General features: G+C 36.7%; 1 protein-coding gene across 1 annotated transcript in view; it reads right to left on the bottom strand.

Moving 5' to 3' along the window:
- The window catches only part of HSD17B12 (hydroxysteroid 17-beta dehydrogenase 12), a 162,838-nt gene extending 139,644 nt beyond the window's left edge, over positions 1-23,194 (bottom strand). Inside the window, exon 1 of the mRNA XM_044681335.1 lies at positions 23,009-23,194. Coding sequence (XP_044537270.1) covers positions 23,009-23,156 — 148 coding nt within the window. The 5' untranslated portion in view covers positions 23,157-23,194. The remainder of the gene's footprint in view (positions 1-23,008) is intronic.
- Between the last annotated feature and the right edge of the window lie 3,497 nt (positions 23,195-26,691).

Here is a 26,691-nt window from a genome sequence, read left to right as displayed (position 1 = left end):
GTACACTGGCTGCTCACATTTTATAAATGAAGAAAATAGTGCTCAAGAAAAATCGATGAATTTGTTCATGTTCACACAACTACTAAATGTTGGAGCCAAGATTTACTCTGCACCCAACATTCTTTCCACTATATCAGAAAAAACATTTTCCGTAAAGGGAAAGATAGTTCAGTATTTTAGGTTTTGTGGGCCAAGAGGCAAAAACAAGGATATTATGTAGGCCTACATTTTTGTTGCTGAGATCAAAATATGATAATTGAATTTCTTTTTATCATAAGGTTCCACTTGTACAAAAGGAATTTTTTTAAAGAGAATAACATTTCCCTTAGTGGGGTTCAACCTTAATGTTCTCTGTCATCAAAATCCATTACTTATGTACATCTGTTAATGCTGATCTGTAATAAGATTTTATATAGTTCATCTCTGAAATTTTATTCCCATAGATAGGTTTTGCCAGTCCATGAGCATGTGATTTTCATTGAGCATATTTATTGCCTGGAAAACATTTGTCGAATTTTACATTCATCTCTTGATATTTGTCTTTGAGTATATCACTGCAGTGAAGATGAATCACTTCCAATTGAAGATTAGATGGAATCTGCTTAGTTGCAGTTAAATGGATTCTGAAAAATGAAATTTTTCTTTGCTCTTGTATCAAACTTGAGAAACTGCTAGAACCATAGTTTTGAATTAAAAAAATAAATCCACTACAAATCTGTGTGGGAATGGAGATTTTGCTTCTTGTTTTAACTTTTGACAGCATGGGATTACTTGTGATTCAAACACAATTTGTCATTAAAATAACTTTACTGCAGTAAAAATTTTGTGAAGAAAATCTGTTTTGCTCTATAATTCTAGATTGAATTCATTAATAAGCATTATTAAATATGTAGCAAAAGTTAATTTCTAAAACCAATCAGTATTCCTAAAACTGATTGAGAGATTCTTTTAAGTGAATTCAAATCATGTTTTTTCCCCCTTTGTACATATTGTATAGTATTTTTTAAATTCATTTAATTAATTTAGAATATTTTTCCATGGTTACATGATTCATGTTCTTTCCCTCCCTCTCCCTTCCCGGAGCCAACAAGCATTTCCACTGGGTTTTACATGTATCATTGGTCAAGACCTATTTCCATATTATTGATATTTGCAATAGAGTGATCATTTAGAGTCCATATCCCCAGTCATGTCCCCATCAAACCAAGTGATCAAAGAAGTGTTTTTCTTCTGTGTTTCTACTCCTACAATTCTTTCTCATAAGTCCCTCAGAATTGTCCTGGATCACTGCATTGCTGCTAGTAAAGAAGTCCATTACATTCAATTGTGCCACAGTGTATCCATTTCTGTGTAGAAAGTTCTCCTGGTTCTGCTCCTTGAAAGAGGTTCTTTTTAATTCAGAAAAATTTCTATCTCAACCCTAAACTCAAAAAAAAATCAGAAACTTTGTTTCCCTCTTCTTACTTTGGACATGATGGATATAATGGGAATAAAAATAAATAAAATGTTGTGGTCTCTGACTATACATGTGGCTCCCAAAATGTTGTTGAGTTGTATGTAACTGCTTCACTGTGACTTTTAGTGGCCAGAAAAACTGGGCAAAGAGATGAGAGAGACTCATGCGACCTCTTGCTCAGTAGCCATAGCCAATATGTAGAAGAATGAGTGGGACTCTGTTTCAATAAAACTCTATGAAAACAAAATTTTAATTTCCACATGTAACAAAATAATATTCTTTTTAATTTTTTTCTAACCACTTAAAAATGTAAAAGCCATTCTTAGCTCATAGGCCATATACAGTCTGCTGAAGCCTGCCCTGCATTATGCTGTATCTCTACTAACGAACTCAAATTAATTTTAAAAAAAATTTTAAACCCTTACTTGCCCATATTGGTTCCAAGGCAGAAAAGTGATGAGGGATAGGCAATGAGAGTTAGGGAACTTGCCCAGAGTCCTGCAGCTAGAAAGTATCTGAGGCCAGATTTAAAAGGTTAATTTTGTTTTAACAACTCCAACTCATCAAGTTCTCTTAAGCAGATAGACAGATGGATGGATGGATGGATGGATGGATGGATGGATGGATAGATAGATAGATAGATAGATAGATAGATAGATAGATAGATAGATAGACAGACAGACACATAGACACATAGATAGACAGATAGACAGACAGACAGACAGACAGACAGAGAGATAGATAAGCAATTTTTTTTTGCCATCATTTTTACAAAGAATCACAAAATCCTAAGGATAAGAAGAACTTTATCTGGTCTGAATCTGACCTAAGCTGTCAAGAGGCAAACTAGAGGCAGGATCAAATGATTAAACTAAGGATCTGATTTGGCCATTTACACAGTAGGAAAAAAAAAAGTCAATTTTTCACTCAATTTTGCATCACCACAGAATGTTTGAAAGGACCTGAGGTTCCATTTAATACAACCCATACCTGTATACCTGTAATCCCATCTATAACATCTATAACATCTATAACCTGACCAGTGGTTACTCAGTCTATGCTGTCTTGAAGTAAGGGGGAACAATAAGTGTCACTGTGACATTTCTGAAGTCTGGTCCATGCCTTTGCTCAGGCTGTTTGTCCCCTGAGTCTGGAACATATTTAATCAATTCTGCTTCTTACCATCCCATACTTTCTTTAAAAATTCAGTTCAAGTGTCACTTCTTTCAAAAGAGCCCTCTCCTGAATCCACAGATGTTAATGCCTCCTTCCTTTCCCTCCTGCCATTATCTTATATTTACTCAGTATAGTATTTTGTCTTACAAGTCTAAAACTGCACTAAGTCTTTTGCGAAAGCTTTTATTTGGAATATCCTTATTTCTATACAGATTATTTTCCTCAAGTGGGTAACACCTGTGGGCAAAGGCTCTTTTCATTTTTATATCCCCAACCTTTTACACAGGAGATACTTTTAAAAATGTTTCCTGGTTGTCTGATTCACCTCAAAGATAAACATAGGAAGGAATTTTACAATTGCTCTTAGTCGCCAATTCTAGTCTTTGAAGAATAAGAAATTCCACTTTTCAGTTTAGACTCTGGTTGTGGTTCTTGGGCAAAGTCTCTGAGCCTCAAATTCCTCAGCTATAAAACAAGTCTCATTCAAAACTAAAAAAATATTACTATCTACCCCACGAATTTGTTATGAAGAATGTTAGTGAAGAGTTAACACTGACGGATGAATGACATTTGTAGCAATACATAAAGCAGCAATTATGGCCTTTTCCTCTAGAATATGTTACGATTAAAAATAATAAAGACTGATATAAATATAGAAATTAGTATTTTAATTAAAGCCATGGCCATGCTGGTAAAATCATTAGACCACGCGCCGGTAAGAATTCAAAACTGCCGCCTCCATTTTGTTACCTCTCATCTCTCCCTGAGCCTGCTAGCCAAGAGAGCTTACTTTCAATTCTCCTCCCATTTAAACTGTCCTCTGCGTGGTGACACAGGCATTCCCACGCCCAAAGAACCAGAACCGGAAACCCGTTGGACCATGGGAAATGTAGTTTGATAGTTCTCACATGTCCATAGAAAATATATATATACTTTTAAAATGTCATCTCCCAAATTCCAATTATACAATTCCCCCTGGGATCCAGCAAAAAAAAGTTGGTCTTTTTTCTTCGCTGGATCCGTAAACAGACAACTTCTAAAATTTTAGGAATTTGGGGGATAAAAGAAATAGATGAACAAATGGATAAAACTAGCCGCATTGACAAAAAACCAATTTGGGGGCAGTCCCCTATTGGTATATTAGTGTACAATTAAAACAATATATACAACTCAATTTCAACTCCCCATAAATTCAATTAACTGCACCCTAAGGTTCAAATTTGGTCTTCATGGTACAGTGAAGGCTTTTCAGACATCTTCATGGTGTCTTCACCAAACAGATTCGTCGTCTGGATTCTGGGGAGATGGCAAGATCCTTATCCTGAAATTATTCTCAAAAGAATTTAAACTTTACATTATAGATTATAAAACATACATTTTGAATTATACAATTCCCCCTGAAATTACTCCTAAAAGAGTTAAATATACATATATGTTTACATTATCGAATTTTAAAAAACTTAACACACATCCCATCCTCCTGAGGGAAATTCTAAACACACCTTTTTTTTCTTAAAAAGGGTACCTCAGGTCAGCTAAGGATGAGTGGCTGAGTCCCAGGGGGTTGTATGAAATCAATTGGCAAAATAAGAAGAATAAAATTCAAGAAAAAAAAGAAAAAATTAACTTGTGAATGAAATATAAAATGTGCAAAAAATGTAGGGAAAATAAACTTAGACCTTTGAATCAAGGCCTAATTAAAGTGAATTCAGTAGTTTGCAATTACCCATTCAGGGCCAGAACTTAAGGAAAATGTCTCTCTGATCTGATTTACCATCAGCTTTTCAGGGAAGTGAGCCAAATAAATAACCAATCTTAGGTACTGGCCTAGGAATTTTAGTCGAGGGGACCCACGTCCTCTAAAGTTTTAGAAAAGACTGGGACTCCAGGACTCAAATCCCAATTTCTAAGCCCTAAATTATTGGCATAGAACTCCTGCAATCCATGCAGATTTTTTAGTCAAGTCTCTGACCATGTGCTTTTCTTGCACTAATTAATGGCTTTATGTTCCCTTCTGGAATCAGAGAGGCATTAAATCACAGTCCTATAGGCTAAGGTATTTGCATTAAGCTTATATCGCTGTAGAATCAGAAAAAGGATAAATAATGATTATATATGTATTTCTAGTACAAGATGAGAAAAAGGAAAAATCAATTGCTCTAATTAAAAAAAAAAAGTTTTAAAAATCAAAAATATATATATAGCTTAGAACTAGAAGGGTTTTGTTACCCAAAAATGAGATTTTCATTCTGTGAGTATAAATGGATCTTACAAATAGCAGATTCACAATGCACATTCAAATAGAGTACCATTATTTCCAAAAGCACATTTTAAAACAATAAACAATTATGTTTAAAATCATTTACTTGTTACAACTTGTAAACCGTGGCTAAGAGTTTCTCAACAAATTCTGTTATTGCTTCCATAGCAAAATCTGATATTTAAAAAATCTTCTGGTCTAAATTATCCTCAGATAAGAATATACAGGAGCTCCTTGGCTTCCTGTTTTAAAAAAATCCTGGGTAGGAAATGCTTCTACCCATTTAAGGCAATAATTTCTCTTATAATAAAATATATAAAAGCTTTATCCTTTAAGACAACAATTCTTAAGGATTTAAAGTAAAAGTTAAAAAGACCTCTTGTAAAATTACAAGTTAATTCTCAAGGCATGGAAACTTTCAAGGTTCTTTACAATTACCAAGACAGAATAAATTTTAAAAGACATGTGCTCTATAAATCCAGTATATCAGATCAACAAGCTGGTCAAAACCTCTTACCAGTTCTAATAGATTTTTCTCATTATTTGGGAGTTACAATAAAATCATAAACAGAATTAATCTAGCAGCCACAAACTTCATTAACTTAAAATGATTCAGTGCAACAGGAAAATCAACGAAATAAGCAAGATTAATTTATAAAACTAATTAGCAAAATACAGTAAGATACATTCTCTTTAAAAGTCATTCAGTTCCGAGGTTTAAAAGTTCACCCCTGGTTCAATTTAAGGTTCTTCTAATTGAGTTGTGCTGAGTTTAAGGGGTTATTTTTTAAAAGTTCAAAGTTCTGAGCAGGTATGGGGGTGAATAGGCCATGTGGCCCAATTAAGGGTAATCCCTAGTTCAAGATTCAGACGCTAGATCCACATGCGTGGGCTCGGGGCTAGAGAAAAGCTTAGGTCAGTTTTGTAGGAAATACCCCCGTGGAGAGCTTGTGGGGGTGGGGACGCCTAAATTAGGTCTTTAGAGAAACACATGGAGGGCTAGAAATAGAGAGAAAGGGGAATATACTTCCCAAATTCTTTAGCAGCAGAGCTGAAGCAGTCTCTGAAGATCGATATCTCAGCAAGGGGTTCTGGGCTCAGAGCAGGACTAGCAGCACCAGTGAGTCAGGATCGGAGAAGTGGTCTGCTCCGGTGAGTCAGGAAACGGAGACCAGAGGCACTGGGACACTTGCTGGCTTGCGGCTCGGCAGGAATGGAGATCAGGTCAGGACTCAGGAGATCAGCGGCAGAGGCACACTGGCACACTGGCTGGGCACCGGCATTTTTGTTTTAAAGCCAGAAGCCAGAATCAGCTGGCCTGACCTCCCAAGGTGATTTGGGCTGGACTGGCTGGCTGAGTCCTACCTGAGGCAAAAACGTGCTGTTGCTTTTAGCAAAAGCATGGCAAGGAAAGCCACTTTCCTTTTTTAAAAAAGTGCTCAAAAAGAGCTGAGTCAGGCCAAAAAGAAAGCATGGCTATCGTTAGGCTATCTGGAAGATGGAGAATTCAAATTTAGACCGTGTGGTTGCCAAATATGTTACGATTAAAAATAATAAAGACTGATATAAATATAGAAATTAGTATTTTAATTAAAGCCATGGCCATGCTGGTAAAATCATTAGACCACGCGCTGGTAAGAATTCAAAACAGCCGCCTCCATTTTGTTACCTCTCGTCTCTCCCTGAGCCTGCTAGCCAAGAGAGCTTACTTTCAATTCTCCTCCCATTTAAACTGTCCTCTGTGTGGTGACACAGGCATTCCCATGCCCAAAGAACCGGAACCGGAAACCCGTTGGACCACGGGAAATGTAGTTTGATAGTTCCCACGTGTCGGTAGAAAATATATATATATATATATATACTTTTAAAATGTCATCTCCCAAATTCCAATTATACAAAAGCAATCAATTCTCAGTATTTATAGGATCATGGGACCTTATATTTAGAGCTGGAAGGGACTTTAAAAGAGCACTGAATCCAAACCTCTCATATTACAGATGAGGAAACCAAATCCCAGAATAAGTTATCCCAGTTGATAAATTACCAGAATTAAGTTTCTAGGTTCTCTGACTCCAATTCCAATATCCTTTCCATTATAAAATAATGTTAATATCAAAATTGCCAATAGTAGCACTAAAATCCAATTTATCTAGATTCATGGAGCCTCAAATAAAACACTTCGTTCTAACAAGAAACTTTCCCACTTATTCCGCCCACAATTTCTTGAAATGCATCAACCCTTGTGTTATACTGGATTTGGAAATGTCACCCACTCAACAGAGCAGAATTTCAAGTGGACAAAAGAGGGGTGAATTCATACTTTGCTATAGTTTCAACTTTATAAGGTCCATTCGGATATAAATCAGAAGTGGTATGTATACACAGATGCCTTAAAAGTGATTATAACCTGCCTCAGTCTCCCCAACTGCCCTGAGATGTCAGAAGCGTCATCACTTCCAAATCAAAGACTTCCAGTCAGCTGATCCAATCCCACTCCATTGGGGGTTATAAAAAAAATTAAACTGGGCAACATCTTGAAAAGGAAAGGAAATATCAGAGCAAACATTTGTCACATATTAATTTATTTGATGTTGCTAATTAAGATATACAATTTCAGTTTTTCAATCTCAAATAAAGATATATTTCAAAGCAAATGGTATTAAAACATCAGCAATTTGCACATTAGATAGTTATATCCATAAACTTAAATGGGGTCAAAATAGAAATAACCAGCATTCAGGGAAAATGTCCTTAATTTAAAAGATTAATTTTTTGCTACTGGTGCTTTTTAATAATATAATCTAACTTCATAATTAATAAAACTTTGGCTCTTAGGTAAGAATGAGGATAAAAGAAAAATCTCTAATATACCAAAAAATTTAGTAAATATCTGATAGCCTGAGCCAGAAGTGGAATGGAGTGAAAAATGAGGAAAACTTATAATTAACACAATAATGGTACTGTACTTTCTTTTTTTTAATTATCTTTATTTTGTTAAATATTTCCCAATAACGTAAAAAATTTTAAGTCATTTAAAAAAAATTTGAGTTCCAAATGCTTTCCTTCTTTCCCGACCCTTCCCTGTCTTGAGAAGGAAGATAATCTGATATAGTTTCCCACGTGTGCTGTCATGCAAAACATACTTATTTATTAGCCATGTTGTGAAAGAAAACAAAATAAAACAATAATAGCATGCTTCATTCTGCATGCAGAGGTCACCAATGCTTTCTCTGGAGGTGGATAGCATCTTTCATCACAGGTCCTTTGGAAATGTCTTGGATCACTGTCATGATCAGATTAGTTTCTTTCACAATCAATCATTCTAACAACATTGCTGTTAAAATGTACAATGTTCTGGTGCTATGCACTTAACTTTGCCTAAGTTAAATGATAAGCGGGATGGTTTCAGAAAAACCTGGGACCATCCCGCTTATCATTTCTTCTAGTACAAAAGAATTCCATCATGACTATATACCACATCTTGTTCAGCCATTCCCCAATTGATGGGCATCCCCTCTAAATTCTTTGCCACAAAGAGATACTATAAATATTTACAAATGGGTCCTATTCCCTTTTCTTTGATCTCTCTGGAATACATATATAGTACTGGTATTGCTGGGTCAAAGGGTATGCATAATTTTAATTGCCCTTGGGATATATTTCCAAAGTTTTCTCCAGCATGGTGGAACTAGTTCACAACTCCCCCAACAGTGAACTGATACTCCAATTTTTCTAGATCCCCTCCAAACTTAATCATTTTCCTTTTCTATCATATTACCCAATCTGTTGTTGTGAAATAGTATCTTGGAGTTGTTTTAATTTGTATTTCTCTAATCAGTAGTGATTAAAGCATTTTATATGAATATTGATAACTTTGATTTCTTAGGAAAACTGCCTGTTTTCCTTTGACCACTTATCAACTTGGGAATGACTTTTCTTCTTATAAATTTGACTGAGTTGTCAACATATCTGAGAAATCAGGCCTTTTTTGGAAATTTTTACTATAAAAATTTTCTTGTTTCCTATTTTCCTTCTAATTTTAGCTGCATTCATTTTGTTTGTGCAAAAGCTTTTTAATTTTATGCAATAAAAATTATCCATTTTACTTCCTATGATCCTCTCTATCTTTAATTGAGTCATAAACACTTCCCTTTTCCTTAGATCTGAGAAGTACATTTTTTCCATGCTCTCCTAATTTATGAGATTATACTTTATGTCTAAATCATTTGTCCATTTTGATATTATCTTCATATACAGTGTGAAATGTCAATCTACGCCTAGTTTTCTGAGAAACTGCTTCCTAGTTTTCCTAGCAATGTTTGTCAAATGGTGAGTTCTTACCTCAAAAGCTTAGATCTTTGAGTTTACTGAACAATAGATTACTACAGTCATTTACTACTATGTATCACATACCTAATCTATTCCACTAATCTACCACTCTAGTTTTTAGCAAGTACTGGATTGTTTTGATAATTACTGTTTTGTAATATAGTTTGAAATCTGGAACTACTAGGTCATCTTCTTATACCTATTTTTTAAATTGATTTCCTTTATATCTTTTGGTCTTTTGTTTTTCCAAATGAACTGCTACTATTTTTTTCTAGTTCTATAAAATAATTCTTTGATAGTCTGATTGATAAGGAACTGCATAAGTATATTAACAGGTATAATTGTCATTTTTATTATATTGGTCTCAGCCTGAGATCTGTATTTGCATGAAATATTTTGTAATTGTATTCAAATAATTCCGAGGTTTGCCTTGACAATTAGACTTCCAGGGATTTTTATATTACCTGTAGCTATTTGAAATGGGATTTTTCTTGCACTGATTTTTGTTGGTAGTATATAGAAATGCTGATGATTTAAGTAGATTTATTTTATATCTTACAATTTTATTTAAGTTATTGTTTCAACTAGTTTTTTAGTTGATTCTCTAGGGTTTTCTAAGTATACCCTCATATCATCTGCAAAAAGTGATAGTTTTGTTTTCTCACTTGTTGGAAGCTATTGAGATTCCTCTTTTGATTCCTTTTATGATCCACACCTTTTCTTATTGGAAAGCATTATGAATCTTATTGGAAAACTTTAGGTTCTTAGCAAACCAACAATTAAGAGGTTAACAGTTTCTCTCCAAGACAGAAATGCAGAAAATTAAGCTCAAAACTGTTTCTAGATAGCCAAGGTCAAAAATTGGACAAAGAGACAAGACTTCATCCAGCAGGTGCTTTCCTCCCGAGAAAAGTATCCCAGAATTAGCTTTCTGACAATAAGGTGGCTAAAATTCAGCCTTGAACCTTGTTCTATTCCTGTCTTATCTCTACCTTGAAGCAACTGAGGCTCTTTTATATTTTGACATGACATAATTTGTAATTTCTGCACAACTTCGAAGCTTCTTGGTATTCTTTGTGTGAATTGGGTTTTTGAATACTGTATAAATAAACTCCATGCTCCTTGTGAGCGGGGGAAACCATGAGCTAACAGACAGATCGTCTCTCTCACTTCTTTCTCACCTAAACTGTCCTTATCAGATTATGGAGCTGTTGGATAGCTTTCAACACTCACTGCCTGTTTTTATTCTTTCAATTTCTTTTTGTCTTATTGCTATAACTAGCAATTCTAGTACCATGTTGTACTAGAATAATAATGGTGAAAACAGAAGTCCTTGCTTTTTACTTCTAATATTACTGGCAAGTTTATCCCCATTACAGATGTTTGCTCTTGGTTTTAGATAAATACTATTCATCATTTTAAGAAAATCTCCACTGATTCCTCTGCTTTCTAGTATTTTTAATAGGAATGGATGTTATATTTTTTCAAAGGTTTTTCTGTATCATTAGATAAAATCATATAATTTTCACTATTTTTGTTACCTATGGTCAATTATGCTGATAGTTTTCCTAAAATTGAACCAACCCTGCATCCATGGTATAAATACTACCTGGTCATAATGTATGATCTTTGTGATATAGTGCTATAATCTCCTTGCTTACATTTTATTTTTTAAATTTACATGATTATTCATTAAGGTAACTAGTTTATAGTTTTTATTTTCTGTTTTTGCTCTCCCTGGTTTAGGTCTCAAAACCATATTTGTGTCATAAAAGGAATTTGGTTAGATTAATCTTTTTTTTTCAAATAGTACTGAGATTAATTATTCCTTAAATGCTTGCTACAATTCACTTGTAAATCCTTTTGGTCCTTGGAATTTTTTCTTAGGGAGCTAATTGATGGCTTATTCAATTTTTTTTTCCAGGATAGGGTTATTTAAGTTTTATATATTTCCTCTTCTGTTCATCTAAACAGTTTTCATTTTTTTAAATATTCATACACTACACTACTACACTTATATTGTCATATTTGCTGGCATATAATTGTACAAAATAACTAATAATCGCTTTAATTTCATCTTGGCTGGTAACACATTCCCCTTTTTCATTTTTGAGACTGATAATTTGGTTTTCTTTTTTAAATATCAAATTAGTGCACTATTTTTTCTTTTTTCATAAAATCAGTTCTTAGTATTATTCATTAGTTCAATGTTTAATTTCAATTTTGTTAATCTCTCCTTTGATTTTTTTGGAATTTCCATTTTGACATTTAATTAGATTTTTAATTAGTTCTTTTTCTAATTATTTTATTTGTATGCCCAATTCATTCATCTGCTCTCTTTTATTGATGTATACATTAAGAAATATAAATTTTCTCCTAAGAACTGCTTTGCCAGCATCCGGCAAATTTTAGAGTGTTGTCTCATTATTGTCACTCTCTTTAAGAAAACAATTGTTTCTATAATCTGTTTTTTGATTCACTCATCCTGGAGGATTAAATTGCTTAGTTTCCAATTAACTTTTAATCTATGCTTCCACAGTTCTCTATTAAATGTACTTTTTATTGCATTATGGTCTGAAAAGGATCTATTTAATATTTCTGCTTTTCTGCATTTTTGATTGTGAGGTTTTTATATTTTTTATTTCATATTTACATGGTCAATTTTTTGTGAAGGTGCCAAGTACAGCTGAGAAAAAGCTATACTTCTTTTTACTCCTTTTCATTTTTTTACTTGTCTATCTTATCTAAATTTTCTAAGATTCTTCTTATCTCCTTGACTTCTTTCTTATTTATCTTATGGTTAGATTTTATATAGCTCTCTAAAAAGGGAAAACTGTCTAGAAAAGTTTTATTGCCTATTTCCTCTTGTAAATCATTTAATTTTTTTACTTCAAAATTTAGATGCTATGCCATTTGATGCATATATGTTTCGTACTGGGGGAGCTGGGTGGCTGGCACAGTGGACAGAGCACAGACGCTTGGAATCAGATACTCATCCTCATAAGTTCAAATCTACCCTCAGACCCTTACTAGTTGTATGACCCTGGGTAAGTCACTTATCCTTTTTGGTCTCAGGGTCATACAACTAGTAAGTGTCTGAGGCAATGGCAAACCACTCCAGTATCTTTGCCAAGAAAACCTCTCCTCATCAGATATTTTCCTTAATACCTCATGCCATTTTTGTCTCTCCACTGTCCTTTTGGTCACACATTAGTATGAGTTTTTCTGACACAGAAAGGCTTGGGAATAGAGTATACTGAGCATGATCAATAACAGTAAAAATAAAAACAATGGTAGTTAGCATTTAGAGTTTTACAGACAACTCATTTTAACTCTGAGGTGATATTTTATCCCCATTTTACAGATGAGGAAACAGGCAGACAGAAGTGAAATGACTTGCCCAAGTTAGTTAGTGAGTTGGACTCAGTTCCTCCTGACTGGGGGGGGGAGGGTGCCCTTTACTCTATAAAATGATCCACCTACTTGCTTCAATCTTTTCTTTTCTTTTTCTTTCTTCCCTTACTTCCTTTCTTTCTTTTTTTTTAAAGTTGAAGCCATGTTTAATCATTACAAGCCCCATGCCCTGCCTTCTCCCCCTGCCCAGGTGTAGCAGAGGAAGAGTGGCACATCCCCAGTGGCAAGGACAAAGTCCCAAAGGTGATTTCCTAAAAAATAAAAAAGGACCCTAGGGGTACACAGTGATACCCCAAATTTTTATGACTTTATATCTATCTGTGTACTGTATCCAATGTACTGAAACTGGTAATATTTATTTATATCTCCCAAAGGAGTCTTTAAAAGCATTTCCATTGCTGTTCTTAGATTCAATCAGTACAGAGGGTGACTTAGGTACTATCTACCCAATACCCGAGGATATACCTAAGGAGTTGTGGTCAAGATCATCCAAAGATGTAGGCTTATTGAAATCAGCTACTCCAATCAGGGTGAGGACTGTTATAAGAGAATTAGGGAAAGTTTAGCAATAGGCATAAGTTAACTGACAGGCAAGTGTTGGAGTGTTCCAAGCATGGGACAGTGGAGGGAGAGATCTTTTTCTGAGAGACTTTCTCTGGATGCAACTGATGGTAGTTAGAGGCTTTTCTTAGCTGCTGGAGGTGAAGAGCCCAGAAAAATAACTGTCTCCTGTAAAACCATCTAGCCTGGGAAAGATCAAGTTGAACAGTCAATCTGGTTTGGTTGGTGGACATACCAAACCAGTTCTGCTCCTTGACTTTACCTCTTTTGTGGATTTACTTGCTGTGATTCCTGGTAGCTGGGAACATCTCTGGAATAGAAGTGGACCCCTGCAGTGAGACTTACATTCCCTCCTAATCTTACAGGCTGGACCTGTCAGCCTGAACTTAGAGCTAGTGTAGTTTTGTCCCACCTCCTAGTCCTTGAACTCACCCATTAGATAAGTAGCTTTATTTTGTCCATTCCCTCTATAGCTAATCCTTAACCTCTTAATAAACAGTTTTACTTTACTTCCTGTGCCTTCCTCCAAACCCAAGAAAGGACCCACAGAAAGATAGCTTTCAACCCTTGTCTTTCCCCAGCTTGAGTGGTGACCAGTAACTGCCAACTGTCATTCGCCAACCAATGTGTTTTTACTCAACTCCCATATCCCTTGTTTAGGTTCTCAGTTATCCTGTTTATCCTGTCACTTGTGGGTATGTGGGTGTATCCTGGCTGTGTGTGTTACCCTTGTGTTATATGCTGTGAAGGTAGTTACTTATTTCAGGACTAAGGAAGGACCAGTTCCTTGTGTACCTCAATATCCCTTGACTAAGGAAGCAATAGAAGGTATAAGACCAATCAATGAATCCCTAATCCAACAAGAGATAATTATACCTTGCTTCTCTGAATTCAATACACCAATTTTACAAATCAAAAAGCCAAAATTGGATGAAAATGGAAAACCTGTGTACCAATTCATTCAGGATTTGAGAGCAGTGAATGATTAGGTTATCAAGACACATCCAGTTGTACCAAGTCCAGCTGCTATAGTTTTTTCCATTCCAAGTCAGGCTAGATATTTCACCATAGTAGATTTATGCTCTGTGTTTTTCTCAATTCCCATCCATGATGACTTGAAGAGAACAAAGCAGTTTGTCCACTGTGTCCTGGGGTCCTTTACCTCACCCCTGAAATGGGCAGCATGAACAGAAAAGATAAGGAATGAGGGGTAGGGCTCAGTCACAGGGATAGAGACTATATGAGCAAGAGGTGGGGAGCTAGGGCCTGTCACTTCCCAGGGACTTACAAAATTGAGAAATCTGGGGGTGGGGAGGTTAGGCAAGGAGAATATCAGATTAGGAGTCATTCCCAGTCAGAAGATTTGCAAAAACTGATCTCTAAATAGCCAGGGGTTAGTGTTCACAGACTTTGAAATAATAAACTTTCGACATCCCTTATCCGGATTCCACACTTCATATCAGTTTTCTTACAACTAGCCCAAACTAGTCAAGTATGACTTTGAATCACAGATTAACTGAAAGACCTAGTTACGATAATTTTGCCAAAAGAATCCTGATTTCATTAAGTCAGTTTAGTAGACAATCTTTTTATAAAAATGAACAGGTATGGAATGGGCTCCCTATTATCATTTTACCAAACCACGTATTAAGAAAAGTTAACTTATTGCTATCCACATCTGAAGAAAGAACTGTGGGAGCAGAAATCCAGAAGAAAACATAGGATTTATCACTTGTTTATTTAGGTATAGGATTTGAGATTTGGGTTTTAAAAGATGCCTCTATTATAAAAATGAATACAATGGAAATAGGATTTGAGTGATGATATATGTATAACCAAGTGGAATTGCTTGTCAACTCCAGGAAGGGGGGAGGGAAGAGGGGAGGAGGACAACAAGAATCATGTAACCATAGAAAAAAAATTTAAAAAGAAAATTTTAAAGAAAAATTTAAAAGGTACTATTTGAATATTATGCTACTTGAAGCTTTGCTTTTTCCATTTTATTACAAACTTTCAAAAATTTGTTACCACAGTAGTGTTAAGAATAACTAGCAGGGCAGCTAGGTAGCTCAGTGGATTGAGAGCCAGGCCTACACACTGAAGTTCCTGAGTTCAAAAGTGGCCTTATGCACTTCATAGCTGTGTGACTCTGGGCAAGACATCTAACCCCAAATGCCTAGTCCTTACTATTCTTCTGCCTTGGAAGAAATATTTATTAGTATTGACTCTAAGAAAGAAGGTAATGGTTTTTTAAAAAAGGAAAGAGTATCTGGGTAGCTATTCTTTGCCTAAATGAATCAAGCAATCACACCAAGCAAGCTATCCAAGGATTTCAATTGCTAATCTTTTACATACAGTAATTTTTGAGTTTAAAAAAAAAAAAAAGAAAAAAAGATAATCTTTAAATGCCTGTTTCAAATTATCTAAAATAGGGAATTCCTTATTTTCAGGAATCATATGAGAAAATTTTCTGGGAAGCAGAGGAAACATTTTGGAAGGTCAGTAATCAGTCTCTAACTTGTGTTTTTAAATTCCAGGTTTTTAAATACCGTGGCTCAATAAACTATAACTGCTTCCTTTTTTTTTAATTTTTAAAGTTTATTTATTTAATTTAGAATATTTTTCCAGTTACATGAATCATGTTCTTTCCCTCCTCTCCTCCCACCCCCTTCCCATAGCCAATGCACAATTCCATTGCATTTTACATGTGTCATTGAGCAAGACCTATTTCCATATTATTAATATTTGTACTAGGGTGATTGTTTAGAGTCTATATCCCCAATCATATCCCCATTGAACCATGTGATCAAGCAGATGTTTTTCTTCTGTGTTTCTGCTCCCACAGTTCTTTCTCTGGATGTGGATAGCGTTCTTTCTCATAAGTCCCTCAGAATTGTCCTGGGTCATTATACTGCTGCTAGGACAGAAGTCCATTACATTCGATTATGCCACAGTGTTGTCTGTCTCTGTGTACAACATTCTCCTGGTTCTGCTCCTTTCACTCTGCATCACTTCCTGGAGGTCATTCCAGTTCACATGGAATTCCTCCAGTTTATTATTCCTTTGAGCACAATAGTATTCCATCACCAACAGATACCACAATTTGTTCAGCCATTCCCCAATCGAAGGGCATCCTCTCATTTTCTAATTTTTTGCCACCACAAAGAGCACAGCTATAAATATTTTTGTACAAATCTTTTTCCTTATTATCTCTTTGAGGTACAAATCCAGCAGTGGTATGGCTGAATCGAAGGCAGGCAGTCTTTTAATACCCTTTGGACATTAACTACTTCCTTCTAACAATTCCATTACAACAAGTACAAGTATTTTGTGGAAGTTCTTTAAAAAGCAAAAGTGTCGGTTTAATGTCAATTCAGCATTTGCTAGTCTTAAATCTTCTAGTCATTCTCCCTGGAAACATCTTCCCTTCAGGGTGACAAAACTCTACAGAACCCAAAAGTTCTGCCTGGAGTTAAAAGGAACATGGATCCCAGGGCAGAACAAATTATTACCTCCTCTAAAGAACTGTTCAAGCGGAGCTATGAAATGGTCCAACCATTCTGGAAAGCATTTGGAAGTCTGTGAACAAAGTAACTAAAATGTTCTTACCCTCTGACCCAGAGATCCTACTACCAAGGATATACCCCCTTGGAGCTAAAGATAACAAGTTCCCCAGAGATACCAAAATATTTAGAGGACATTTTGTATAAAGCAAAGAACTGAAAACAAAGTAGACATCTACTGACTGGGGAAATAGTTACAGAGATTTTGTTATATCAAGGTAATGGAATATTGATGCACCATAAGCAACAAAGAATATGAAAAACTCTAGAGAGAACTAATCCAACCTGTTACATGGCAAAATAAGCAAACCAGAAAAATAACAGACACTACAACAATGAAAAAAAATTAAAACTGAAGTTCTCATCATCATAATGATCTCATTTGGCTTAGAAAAGATAAGAAAAATACCTACCTCCCTTCTTCATAGGAGGGGATTCTGGACATGTAGCATGGCTTCATTGATACATTGTTAGTTTTCCTGCCCTGTTTTTCTTTCTTTTTTTTTTTTAATTCTGTTATAAAGGAACTTGCTTTTCTTACAATTCCTTATCGAGAACACCCATCCACCTCCTACCTCTGCTTTGGCAGCCAGTCCTCCATGTCTAGATTACAGTCCTTCCTCTTCACTACCTCACATCCCATTTCCTTCAAGGCTCAATTTAAAGGAGATCGCCTTTCTTAATCCCTCTAGCTCCTAATGCTGTCTCCCCAAAAGTACCTTGTAACTATTTTGTACTTATCTCTAAATATAACTAGTCTCCCCTAGAATGTGAATTCCTTGACGATAGAGCCTATCTGATGTTTGTCTTTGTATCTCTAAAACCTAGTACAGTGCCGGGCACCTATAGCATATGTCTACAAAATAATTATTGATTGATTAACAAAGAATGCCTCTGGGTAGGAAAGGAAAGAGATATATTGGGAAATGAAAGCAATATGTGCATGTAGTTGTACTTACTGTACTTAATACTTAATTGGAAGGAACCATAAGGCCATCTAGTCCAACTCTTTAATTTTACAAATGAGGAACAGAGATCCCAAGAGGTTAAGAAATTTATCTGGTCATGAAGGTAGTAAGTAACAAAGCTATGATTCAACTTCAAGTCACTTGACAATAAATTCTGCACTCTTTCCATTAAGATTCAGCTTCACTTGAACTAAATGGTCTTTAAGGTCCTTCCTAACTCTGAGAATACACAAATCTGATTTATGGGGTTCATCTTCAAAGGAGATTCCCACTAGTAATGTAAGATCTTCTCCCCAGTCCTTAATGGGCATGTCATCATTGGATTGGCTAAAGCAGGGCTTTATACACACACCTAAGTTAGTTTTGACTTGTAAAAGACATTATCTTAGTCCTTTACGAACCCAAAAAAGGTAGACTGGGCTAGTACCCAAAGGAAGGAATTACAGAGTCATGATGTTGAAATGAGACACTCCTTAAGAAAATAAAACAACCAAAGGAAGATCACCCATGTATCAGGAGGGGCATTTAGGGAGGCTTCAAGGGGGAAGCATTATGATATACACAGGATAAAAAGGCATGAAAAGACTGCATGGGGGAGAAAGTATTCACAACAGTACAAGTACACACAGATCTATTTATACATCATCCTCTGGTTCACACTTTTTAAAAAGTCACGTAAAGGGGGCAGTTGGGTGGCTCAGTGGATTGAGAGCCAGGCCCAGAGATGGGAGGTCCTGGATTCAAATTTGACCTCAGACACTTCCTAGCTGTGTGACCTTGGGCAAGTCACTTAACCCCCACTGCCTAGTCCTTACTGCTCTTTTGTCTTAGAACCAATACACAGTATTGATTTTTAAGGTGGAAGGTAAGGGTTTAAAAAAAATCACCTAAAATAGAATGTCCATCTCTACTGACACTAGACTTGCAGCTACATGATATATAAGGAGGCAATCCCCAGACCATGTTCTGGATCTTACCATCTAAAGAGAATAAACATACCCCAATTTAGATAAATAACATGCTACAAACTGACTACATGTTGCTGGTAATCACTAAATTAGTTTAAATTGATGATAGGAGAGACAGGAAGGTAATTAAGTAAGCATTAGATCTAAGATAAGAATACCTTCCCCAACATCACCAAGAAAGGAAAGAGAAAAATTCAGATTATTTAATTAAAAATAAAGTGTGGAACACTTACACATAGAATGGGAAAGAGAAAGTAGCCTAAATAAACTTCTTTAGCTTATCTCCTCCAGAATCAAACACAACAGGCTCTATTGGGCTTTTTAAAAGCCCTTCCTAATCTCACCCCTTCCAACCTTTCCAATTCTCTTCAATCCAGTGACCCTGGCCTCCTGAATGTTCTATGAACAAGCCACTCCATATTGCAGCTTCCAATTTTTTTCTCTGGCTACTCCATGCCTACAAGGCTCTCTCTCCTTTACTCCAACTACTGACCTCCCTGGTTTCCATTAAGTTCTAACTAAAATCCCACCTCCTACAGGAAGACTTCCCCAAACCTTCTTAGTTCCAATGTCTTCCTTCTGTGGAATATCTCCTATTTATTTGGTATATGGCTTGCTCAGTATATATGTTTGCATGTGGTCTCCCCTGACTCCATAGACTGACTGTAAACTACTGAGGACAAGTGAAATGGGGTTTTTCAGAAAATGAGTCCAGACACCCAGAAGTTCAAATTAGAAGTTCAATATTTATTTATTAATCTATTGATTAATAAAAGTACCTACTGGCCAGGACAACTTTCCTAGTGAAAGCTGCCCCAAACTAAAATTATAATGCAGTTTTTATAGGGTTCAAGATACAAAGAAGATGTTCATAAATGATACATAACCTTGGAGAAACAGCAACAACCTTTAGGAGAAACAGCAACAACCTTTATCAACTGTCTGGAAGCTATTTTTGGTCAGTAGCACCGCCATTGGGACTTTCTACTGTTATCTCTTATATATGAAGCAGTAAAGGAAGTCATTTTCTCATGTGAATGTTATTTTGACCTTCACAGAGAGCTCATTTCTGATTTTTACTTTTCCCCAGGGAAAAACAGGTTTTCTGGACAATGCCTTAGTTTACCTCACTTCACAAGGGCTGCTCTCTTTTTGTAAGCCTTGGTTTAGTACAGTGCTTGGGGCACATTAGGCACTTAATGTTTATTAGATTGACCATCAAATACTATTTAATAAAATGAATCCCAGCTCTTAGCTAGAATCTAAGATCTAAGATTTTAATTTTCTGATTTTTTAAAAATCACATTAACAGGAGGGGGCAGCTGGGTAGCTCAGTGAATTGAAAGCCAGGCCTAGAGACTGGAGGACCTGGGTTCAAATCTGGTCTCAGACACTTCCCAGCTGTGTGACCCTGGGCAAGTCACTTGACCCCCATTGCCTACCCTTACCACTCTTCTGCCTTGGAGCCAATACACAGTATTGACTCCAAGACAGAAGGTAAGGGTTTAACAAAAAAAAAAATCACATTAACAAGTGTTCAATTATTCAAATAAATATTTGTTGAAGGTTGCTACTAATAAATAAAGGATAAATGTACTTCCTCCTTTCTACTCCATCCTGAAGATCAATACAAAGTTCCAGGTTAAGAATGAGTTGCTTAAAACACCACTTATTTTTCAAAATTTCCCTAGAATTTGGAAAGGTAACAGATTTATTTAAAAAACAAAAAAATAGGCTGCGGTTTTCCAAATTAAAGAAACTATTGGATGTGGCAAAATTGAGACATTAATGGACTGCTGGTGGGGTTGTGAATTGATCCAACTATTCTGGAAGGCAATTTGGAACTATGCCCAAAGAGCTTTAAAGGACTGCCTTTAGAGGGAGGGCAGTGAGGCTTAGTAGAATGAAAGTCAGGCCTATAGACCAGAGGTCCTGGGTCCAGATTTGGCTTCAGACATTTCCTAACTGGGTGACCCCAGGGTAAGGTGCTTAATTCTCAGTGGTTAGATCTTATTTCTCTTTTGCCTGGGAATCGATACACAATATTGTTTCTAAGACAGAAAGTAAAGAGTTAAAAAAATCCATTTAACTTTTTTAGAACTGTTTGCAGGTTATGTGTCAAATTCATGGCTAATTAGCAAGTACCTGGGGTGCAGTTCCATGGCAAAACTATTAAGAGTTCAATATTCAAAGGTTGTTAAATTCTGTTACTGTGCAGTATAACAGAAATGAGATTCATCTTTTATGTGCCAGGAAAGGGAGGAAGAAAAAGCAATCAGAAAAGGTGAATATTAAATTTTAATAACAAAGTTAAATCATCACATTGAACAGGTGTCATTATATAAATATATATATTAAAATATATACAATTCTTAGGGAGTTTCGGGAGGTAAAATTTAAGTTTGTTCTCTTTAAAATGCTAATTGTTCTGTATTTCCTAGTCAGTGGTTTAGAAATGTAACTGAAACAAGCAGAAAAGTTATCAGAAATATCACTAAGGTTTTTTGCCTACAGGGATTTCAAAATGAAAGATTAAATCTCAGTCAAGTAAACCAGGTCACTGATCTTCAGCACAAAAAGTTGCTCAATAGATAAATTTCCCAAGCAATCCAAAGACCTTTAGCCTACTTTTTTTAAACCCCAAGACTACCAATAATCCAGCGATTTGTACAGTCCCACACACATTTATTTGAGAATTGTCTTTACCCTTAAAGTCTCAAGTGCAAATAACCTCCCATTCCCCCACACCTCCTCCCTTTCAAGACAGTATTTATTTCAACATTAACACCTTGTTTTACCATATTAACAATAGAGCCTAAATTGTAATACCTGCTGTTTAGCATTAAAAAGAAAAACACCCTCCTACCCTAGGAAACTCAAGTTCCCTTATCTTCAAAAAAGGAGAAACCTGGAGTTCTTGGGTGTCCCTAGCAGCTCTAAGTTCTATGGTCCTAAATTGAGGAAAAATGCAGAATCAAGGACAGAAGAGAGGCATTTTCAAAAGATTGAAAAGATCTGATCAGAACAAATGCCTGAAATCACCAATAAAACTGTTAACAAGGGCCAGTCTTCAGTGATCTGAGTTCACTTTGCCACAAGAGAAATTTTATTTTGAAACAATGGCTCTCACAGACACACTCAAAATGTGAACCAACCTGGGCTACTATACTTTGAATCAGGGAGCAAACACACAGGTCCCTAAAGAAGATAAGAAGCTAAGGTGCTAAGGGTGCTACAGCTCTATTCTGCTTGGGGAGAAAGAGGACATAGCTCAAAACCTACCATGGTAAGTGTTGCTCTTTTGCCACCTTTACCTACTCTATCTGTCCTGGAACATTAGAAAAAGTAAGGATTAAAAAAAAATGTCAACTCGGGGCAGCTGGGTAGCTCAGTGCATTGAGAACCAGGCCTAGAGACGGGAGGTCCTAGGTTCAAATCTGGCCTCAGACACTTCCCAGCTGTGTGACCCTGGGCAAGTCACTTGACCCCCATTGCCTACCCTTACCACTCTTCTGCCTTGGACCCAACACACAGTATTGACTCCAAGACGGAAGGTAAGGGTTTAAAAAAAAAAAATGTCAACTCCCCCAAAGGTTATAGTGGCACTTTGGAATCAGTACAGTGTCTTGATTCCAAAGCAGAAGAGTGGTAAGAGCTTAGTAATGGGTTTTAAGTGACTTGCCCAGGGACCCACGGCTAGGAATTATCAGAAGGAAATTCTAGTCTCTAGGCCTGGGTCTCAATCCACTGCATTTGCAAAGTTTTGTTTTGTATTGTTCAGTATTTCCTAGTCAGTTCTGTTGCAAAACTATTACAGTTCAATATTCAAATGTTGGAAAAGTTGTGAAATTCAGTTACTGTACAGTATAAAAGAAATAGGGGTTAAGTATTTAGAAATGCAATTGAAACAGGCAGAAAAATAAGCAATCAGACCCATCACCATAGCTTTTTACCCACAGGGATTTCAATGAAGAATAGGGAGATGGAGAGAGTGTACACAAACATACACATATACATATGTATGTATACATAATTGCTACTTATTATTATTATTGCTGTTTAGAGTTGGAAGAGAACCTTGGAGGTCTTATGGTTCAACCTTTCAGTTTAAGTAGCCCCACGCTCACACAACTAGGAAGAACTCAGGCCTGGGGCAGGGAAGCGGCTGGTCAGGGGTCCCCCCGGCTGGTAAGTGGACTAGCAGGGTCTCAGCTTGGGCCACGTGACAGCAGGCGCTTATTAGGTGCTTCTGCCCCGGATCCCAGGGCTGGTACAGCTCCCAAGGCCGGGGAAAGGGGCTCCGGGACACTCACCTGCCCACTGGCCAAGTGCTGGCCCGACCACATCCTTGTGCGCCAAGCCCCACACCCGAAAGGCCGAGAAGAGCCTGTATGAGAGCCGCAGGGACAGGTAGGCCACGGTGCTCACGCCCACCCAGTAGAGGAAGCCATAGCTTTCCATGGTTGGGGATAAGGTTCGAGGAAGACACACGAGGGACCGTAGCCGGAAATAGAGTCGGACTCTGAACTACCACAGCCACAGGGATACCTACAAGCGGCTTCGTCCCGCCCACCCGCCACTGCCGAGCGGTCCACCCACAGAGCCCTGGAGCGCGTGGCCATTGGCTGGCCCCGCCTTCGCTCCTGCCCCCGGAGGATAATCATTGAGCCATGAGTGCTTCGGACCCGCCTCTCAGACGAGAGACCACGCCCCTAGAAGCATCTCCTCTCTTCTGAGCCCACGAGCACTCCTCGCGATTCGGCTTCCGGCTCCGAGGGCACTGATTGGTGACGCCTTCTGGCCAATGGGTCTCAAGTCACGCCTCTCGCCAGCCAGGCCTGTCACAGCCGCTCCTGTGTTTCTTTCTACTACTCCGCCCCCGCCTCTCATTGGCAACTGCTGTCCTCACGACTCTAGAAATCGAACTCTGATTGGCGAAGCCTAATAAGCCGGGTTTGAGCTGGAATATTTAAATAAGAGCAACGGTCGCTACTGCGGATTCTTCTATACTATAGAGCTAACATAACCTTTACCTTTCACCTTAGAATCAATATTAAATATTGACTCCAAGGCAGAACAGTGGTAAGAGGTAGACAACGGGAGTCAGATTACTTATATATTGGCATAATACTTCTATATAATTGTTGGTAGAAGATGACAGGTATATATACTGTCCCCTCTCAAGGGGCGTCCTCTGGCTCCAATATTATGAGTCATAAAATATTGCATCACTTAATCAAAAAGCGTTTATTAAGCATATTACTATACAAGGATTGTATAATAAGCCTGAAAATAAAAAGAAAAAGAAAAAACGGTGTAGACCCTCCCCTTCCAGGAGCAAATTCAAATTAGAATATACAAAAATTAAAACGATGGATATAACATTATAAGGGATGGCATTAGCAGCTAGAAAGTGCGAGTAGGGGTGAGAACAGGAAAGATTTCCAGGAATTATTGCCATTTTAGCTGGGTCTTTAAGGAAGTCAGTCAAATATTTTCAGAATTGAAAATTGGAAAGGAGCATTTCCACCAAACTGAGGAGCAGATGCAAATTCACTAAGAAAGGAGATGGAGTGTCAAGGGCAAGAAACGATTAAATAGATCATGTGACTGGATCATGTTGGAGCTGGGCAAAAATGTAAGATTAGGAATGAATCAGATACTGGAGAGCTTTAAATGCTAAGCAAAGGAATTAATATTTGATAGTGAAGGTAATAGGGAGACACTGGAATTTATTCTATTAAGGGAGGGTTGACATAGTCAGACCCATGATTAGAAAAATCACTTTACGGGAGGTCCTGGGTTCAAATATGACCTCAGACACTTCCCAGCTGTGTGACCCTGGGCAAGTCACTTGACCCCCATTGCCATCCCTTACTATTCTTCTGCCTTGGAGCCAATACACAGTATTGACTCCAAGACAGTAGGTAAGGGTTTTAAAAAAAAAAGAAAAAAGAAAAGAAAAAGAAAGAAAAATCACTTTAGCAGGTGGGTGAAAGATGGACTAGAATATGAAGAAATGAGGCATGGAGCTGAATTGGAAGCCTATTGCAATGGTCTAGGTCAGAGGTGATGAAGACCTAATTGGGATGGTGATAGTATAAGTAGAGAGAAAGTGATGTATATAAGAGATGCTATAAAGAAATAAAGATATTTAGGCAAAATAGTTCTCAGGGGGAAATTTCTTTCCCTAAACATTTTCACCAAAGAGAAAGATTTTTAAAAATAAGCATACAACTTAAAAAGAAAAGAAACAAATTAATAACCTTCAATTAAACATCAAAAGAAAAATTCTGAAAGTCAAATAAAAAATTAACAAAATTGAAAGCCAAAAAAAAACCCCTCTGAATTAATAAATGAAACTACGAGCTGAGGTTTTTTGTTGTTGTTGTTGTTGTTTTTTAGAAAAACAAAGTAGATCATCTATTAATTAATTGGATTTTTTTAAAGAGGAAAAACAAATTACCAGTACCAAAAATTAAAAATGCAAATTAAAAACCAATGAAGAAACAAAGAAAATTATTAGAAACTATTTTACTCTCTTGTATGCCAATAAAATTGATCATCTAAATGAAATAGGTGAATATTTACCAAAAAAAATAAAATACCAAATTAAGAGGATGAGAAAAATTATAAGATATATATGTATATATATATATATATACACACAATATATAAGATAAGCCCAGGAAAGGAGTCAAGAATAGCACTGAAGTCTTGAAACTGAGTGAAAAGATGGGTAATAGTATTTTCAACCTTAATTGGAAAATTGGGAAGAAGGGAGGATTTAAGGAAAAGTTATTGAAATGCCTACATAACAGTTTGAAATGTCCAGAAGGCAGTTTAATGACACTCAACTGCAGTGCAGGAGAAAGACTAGAGCTCAATATTTAGATTTGAGAATCATCTGCATAGAGGTAATAATTGATTGTAGGGTAGCTGATGAGCTTACCAAATGAGAGAGAAGAGGTCAAAGGACATAGCCTTGGGCACACCCAGTGTTAGTTGGCATGACCTGAATGAAGATCCATTAGAAAAATTTGAGGAGTAATCAGACAGGTGGGAATAAAGTCCAAAAGTGAGACTATCAGGAGGAGAAGATGACCAAAAAGTACCAAATATTTCAAAAGGATGAGTATTAAAGAAAGTCTTGGCAATTAAGAGATCATTAGTAACTTTGGGGAGAGCAGTTTGAGTTAAATGATAAGATCAGAAGCCAAGTTTCAGAGGGTTTACAAGAGAGCAAGAGGAAAGAAAATAGATGCACTGGATGTAAGGCAGCTTTCTCAAAGAACTTAGCTGAAAAGGGGAAGAGAGATAGCTGGACAATAACTGGCAGCCATGGTAGTATCCAGTGAATGTATTTTTAAGGATGTCAGCAACATGCTCATGTTTGTAGGCAGCAAGAAAAGACCCAGTAGATGAGAGGTGTGTGTGATAAGGAATCAATTAGGAAAAAGTAATAGAATTGCCTTGCTATGGTAAGGACCCAGTTGAGATTAGCAAATGTAAATTTATAGTAGATTTAATCTGTACCATTTCATGATTTCTTTCTATTCTATTCAGAAGTATAATAGGAGCAAAGGTAATTGATAGTGAGAATAATTTACAGTTTGATTTTGGTAAGATGTGATTATAGACAGGACAAAAGAAGAAATGATTCAAAAGTAGAGGGTATTAAGGCAAGAAGATAGCTCAGTGGATAGAGAGCCAGACCTAGAGTTGGGAGGACCTGGATTCAAATCTAACCTCAGACACTTCCTAGCTAGGTGACTCTGGAAAAATCACTTAACCCCAATTGCCTATCTCTTACTGCTATTCTGCCCTAGAACCAATACTTATATTGATTCTAAGATAGAAGGTAATGGTTTAAAAAAAAAAAAAAGAGAGAGAGAGGAGACTTCCGGGTAAGATGGCAGCAGAGTAAGGAGCAGCTGCTCGATCTCTCCTGACCGAACCATACAGGACCCCTCAAGGGGAAATAAAAACGAGTCCA

Source organism: Gracilinanus agilis, chromosome 6, assembly GCF_016433145.1.
Source record: "Gracilinanus agilis isolate LMUSP501 chromosome 6, AgileGrace, whole genome shotgun sequence".
In the NCBI taxonomy this organism is placed as follows: domain Eukaryota; kingdom Metazoa; phylum Chordata; class Mammalia; order Didelphimorphia; family Didelphidae; genus Gracilinanus; species Gracilinanus agilis.
This window is presented reverse-complemented; position numbering and strand designations above follow the sequence as displayed.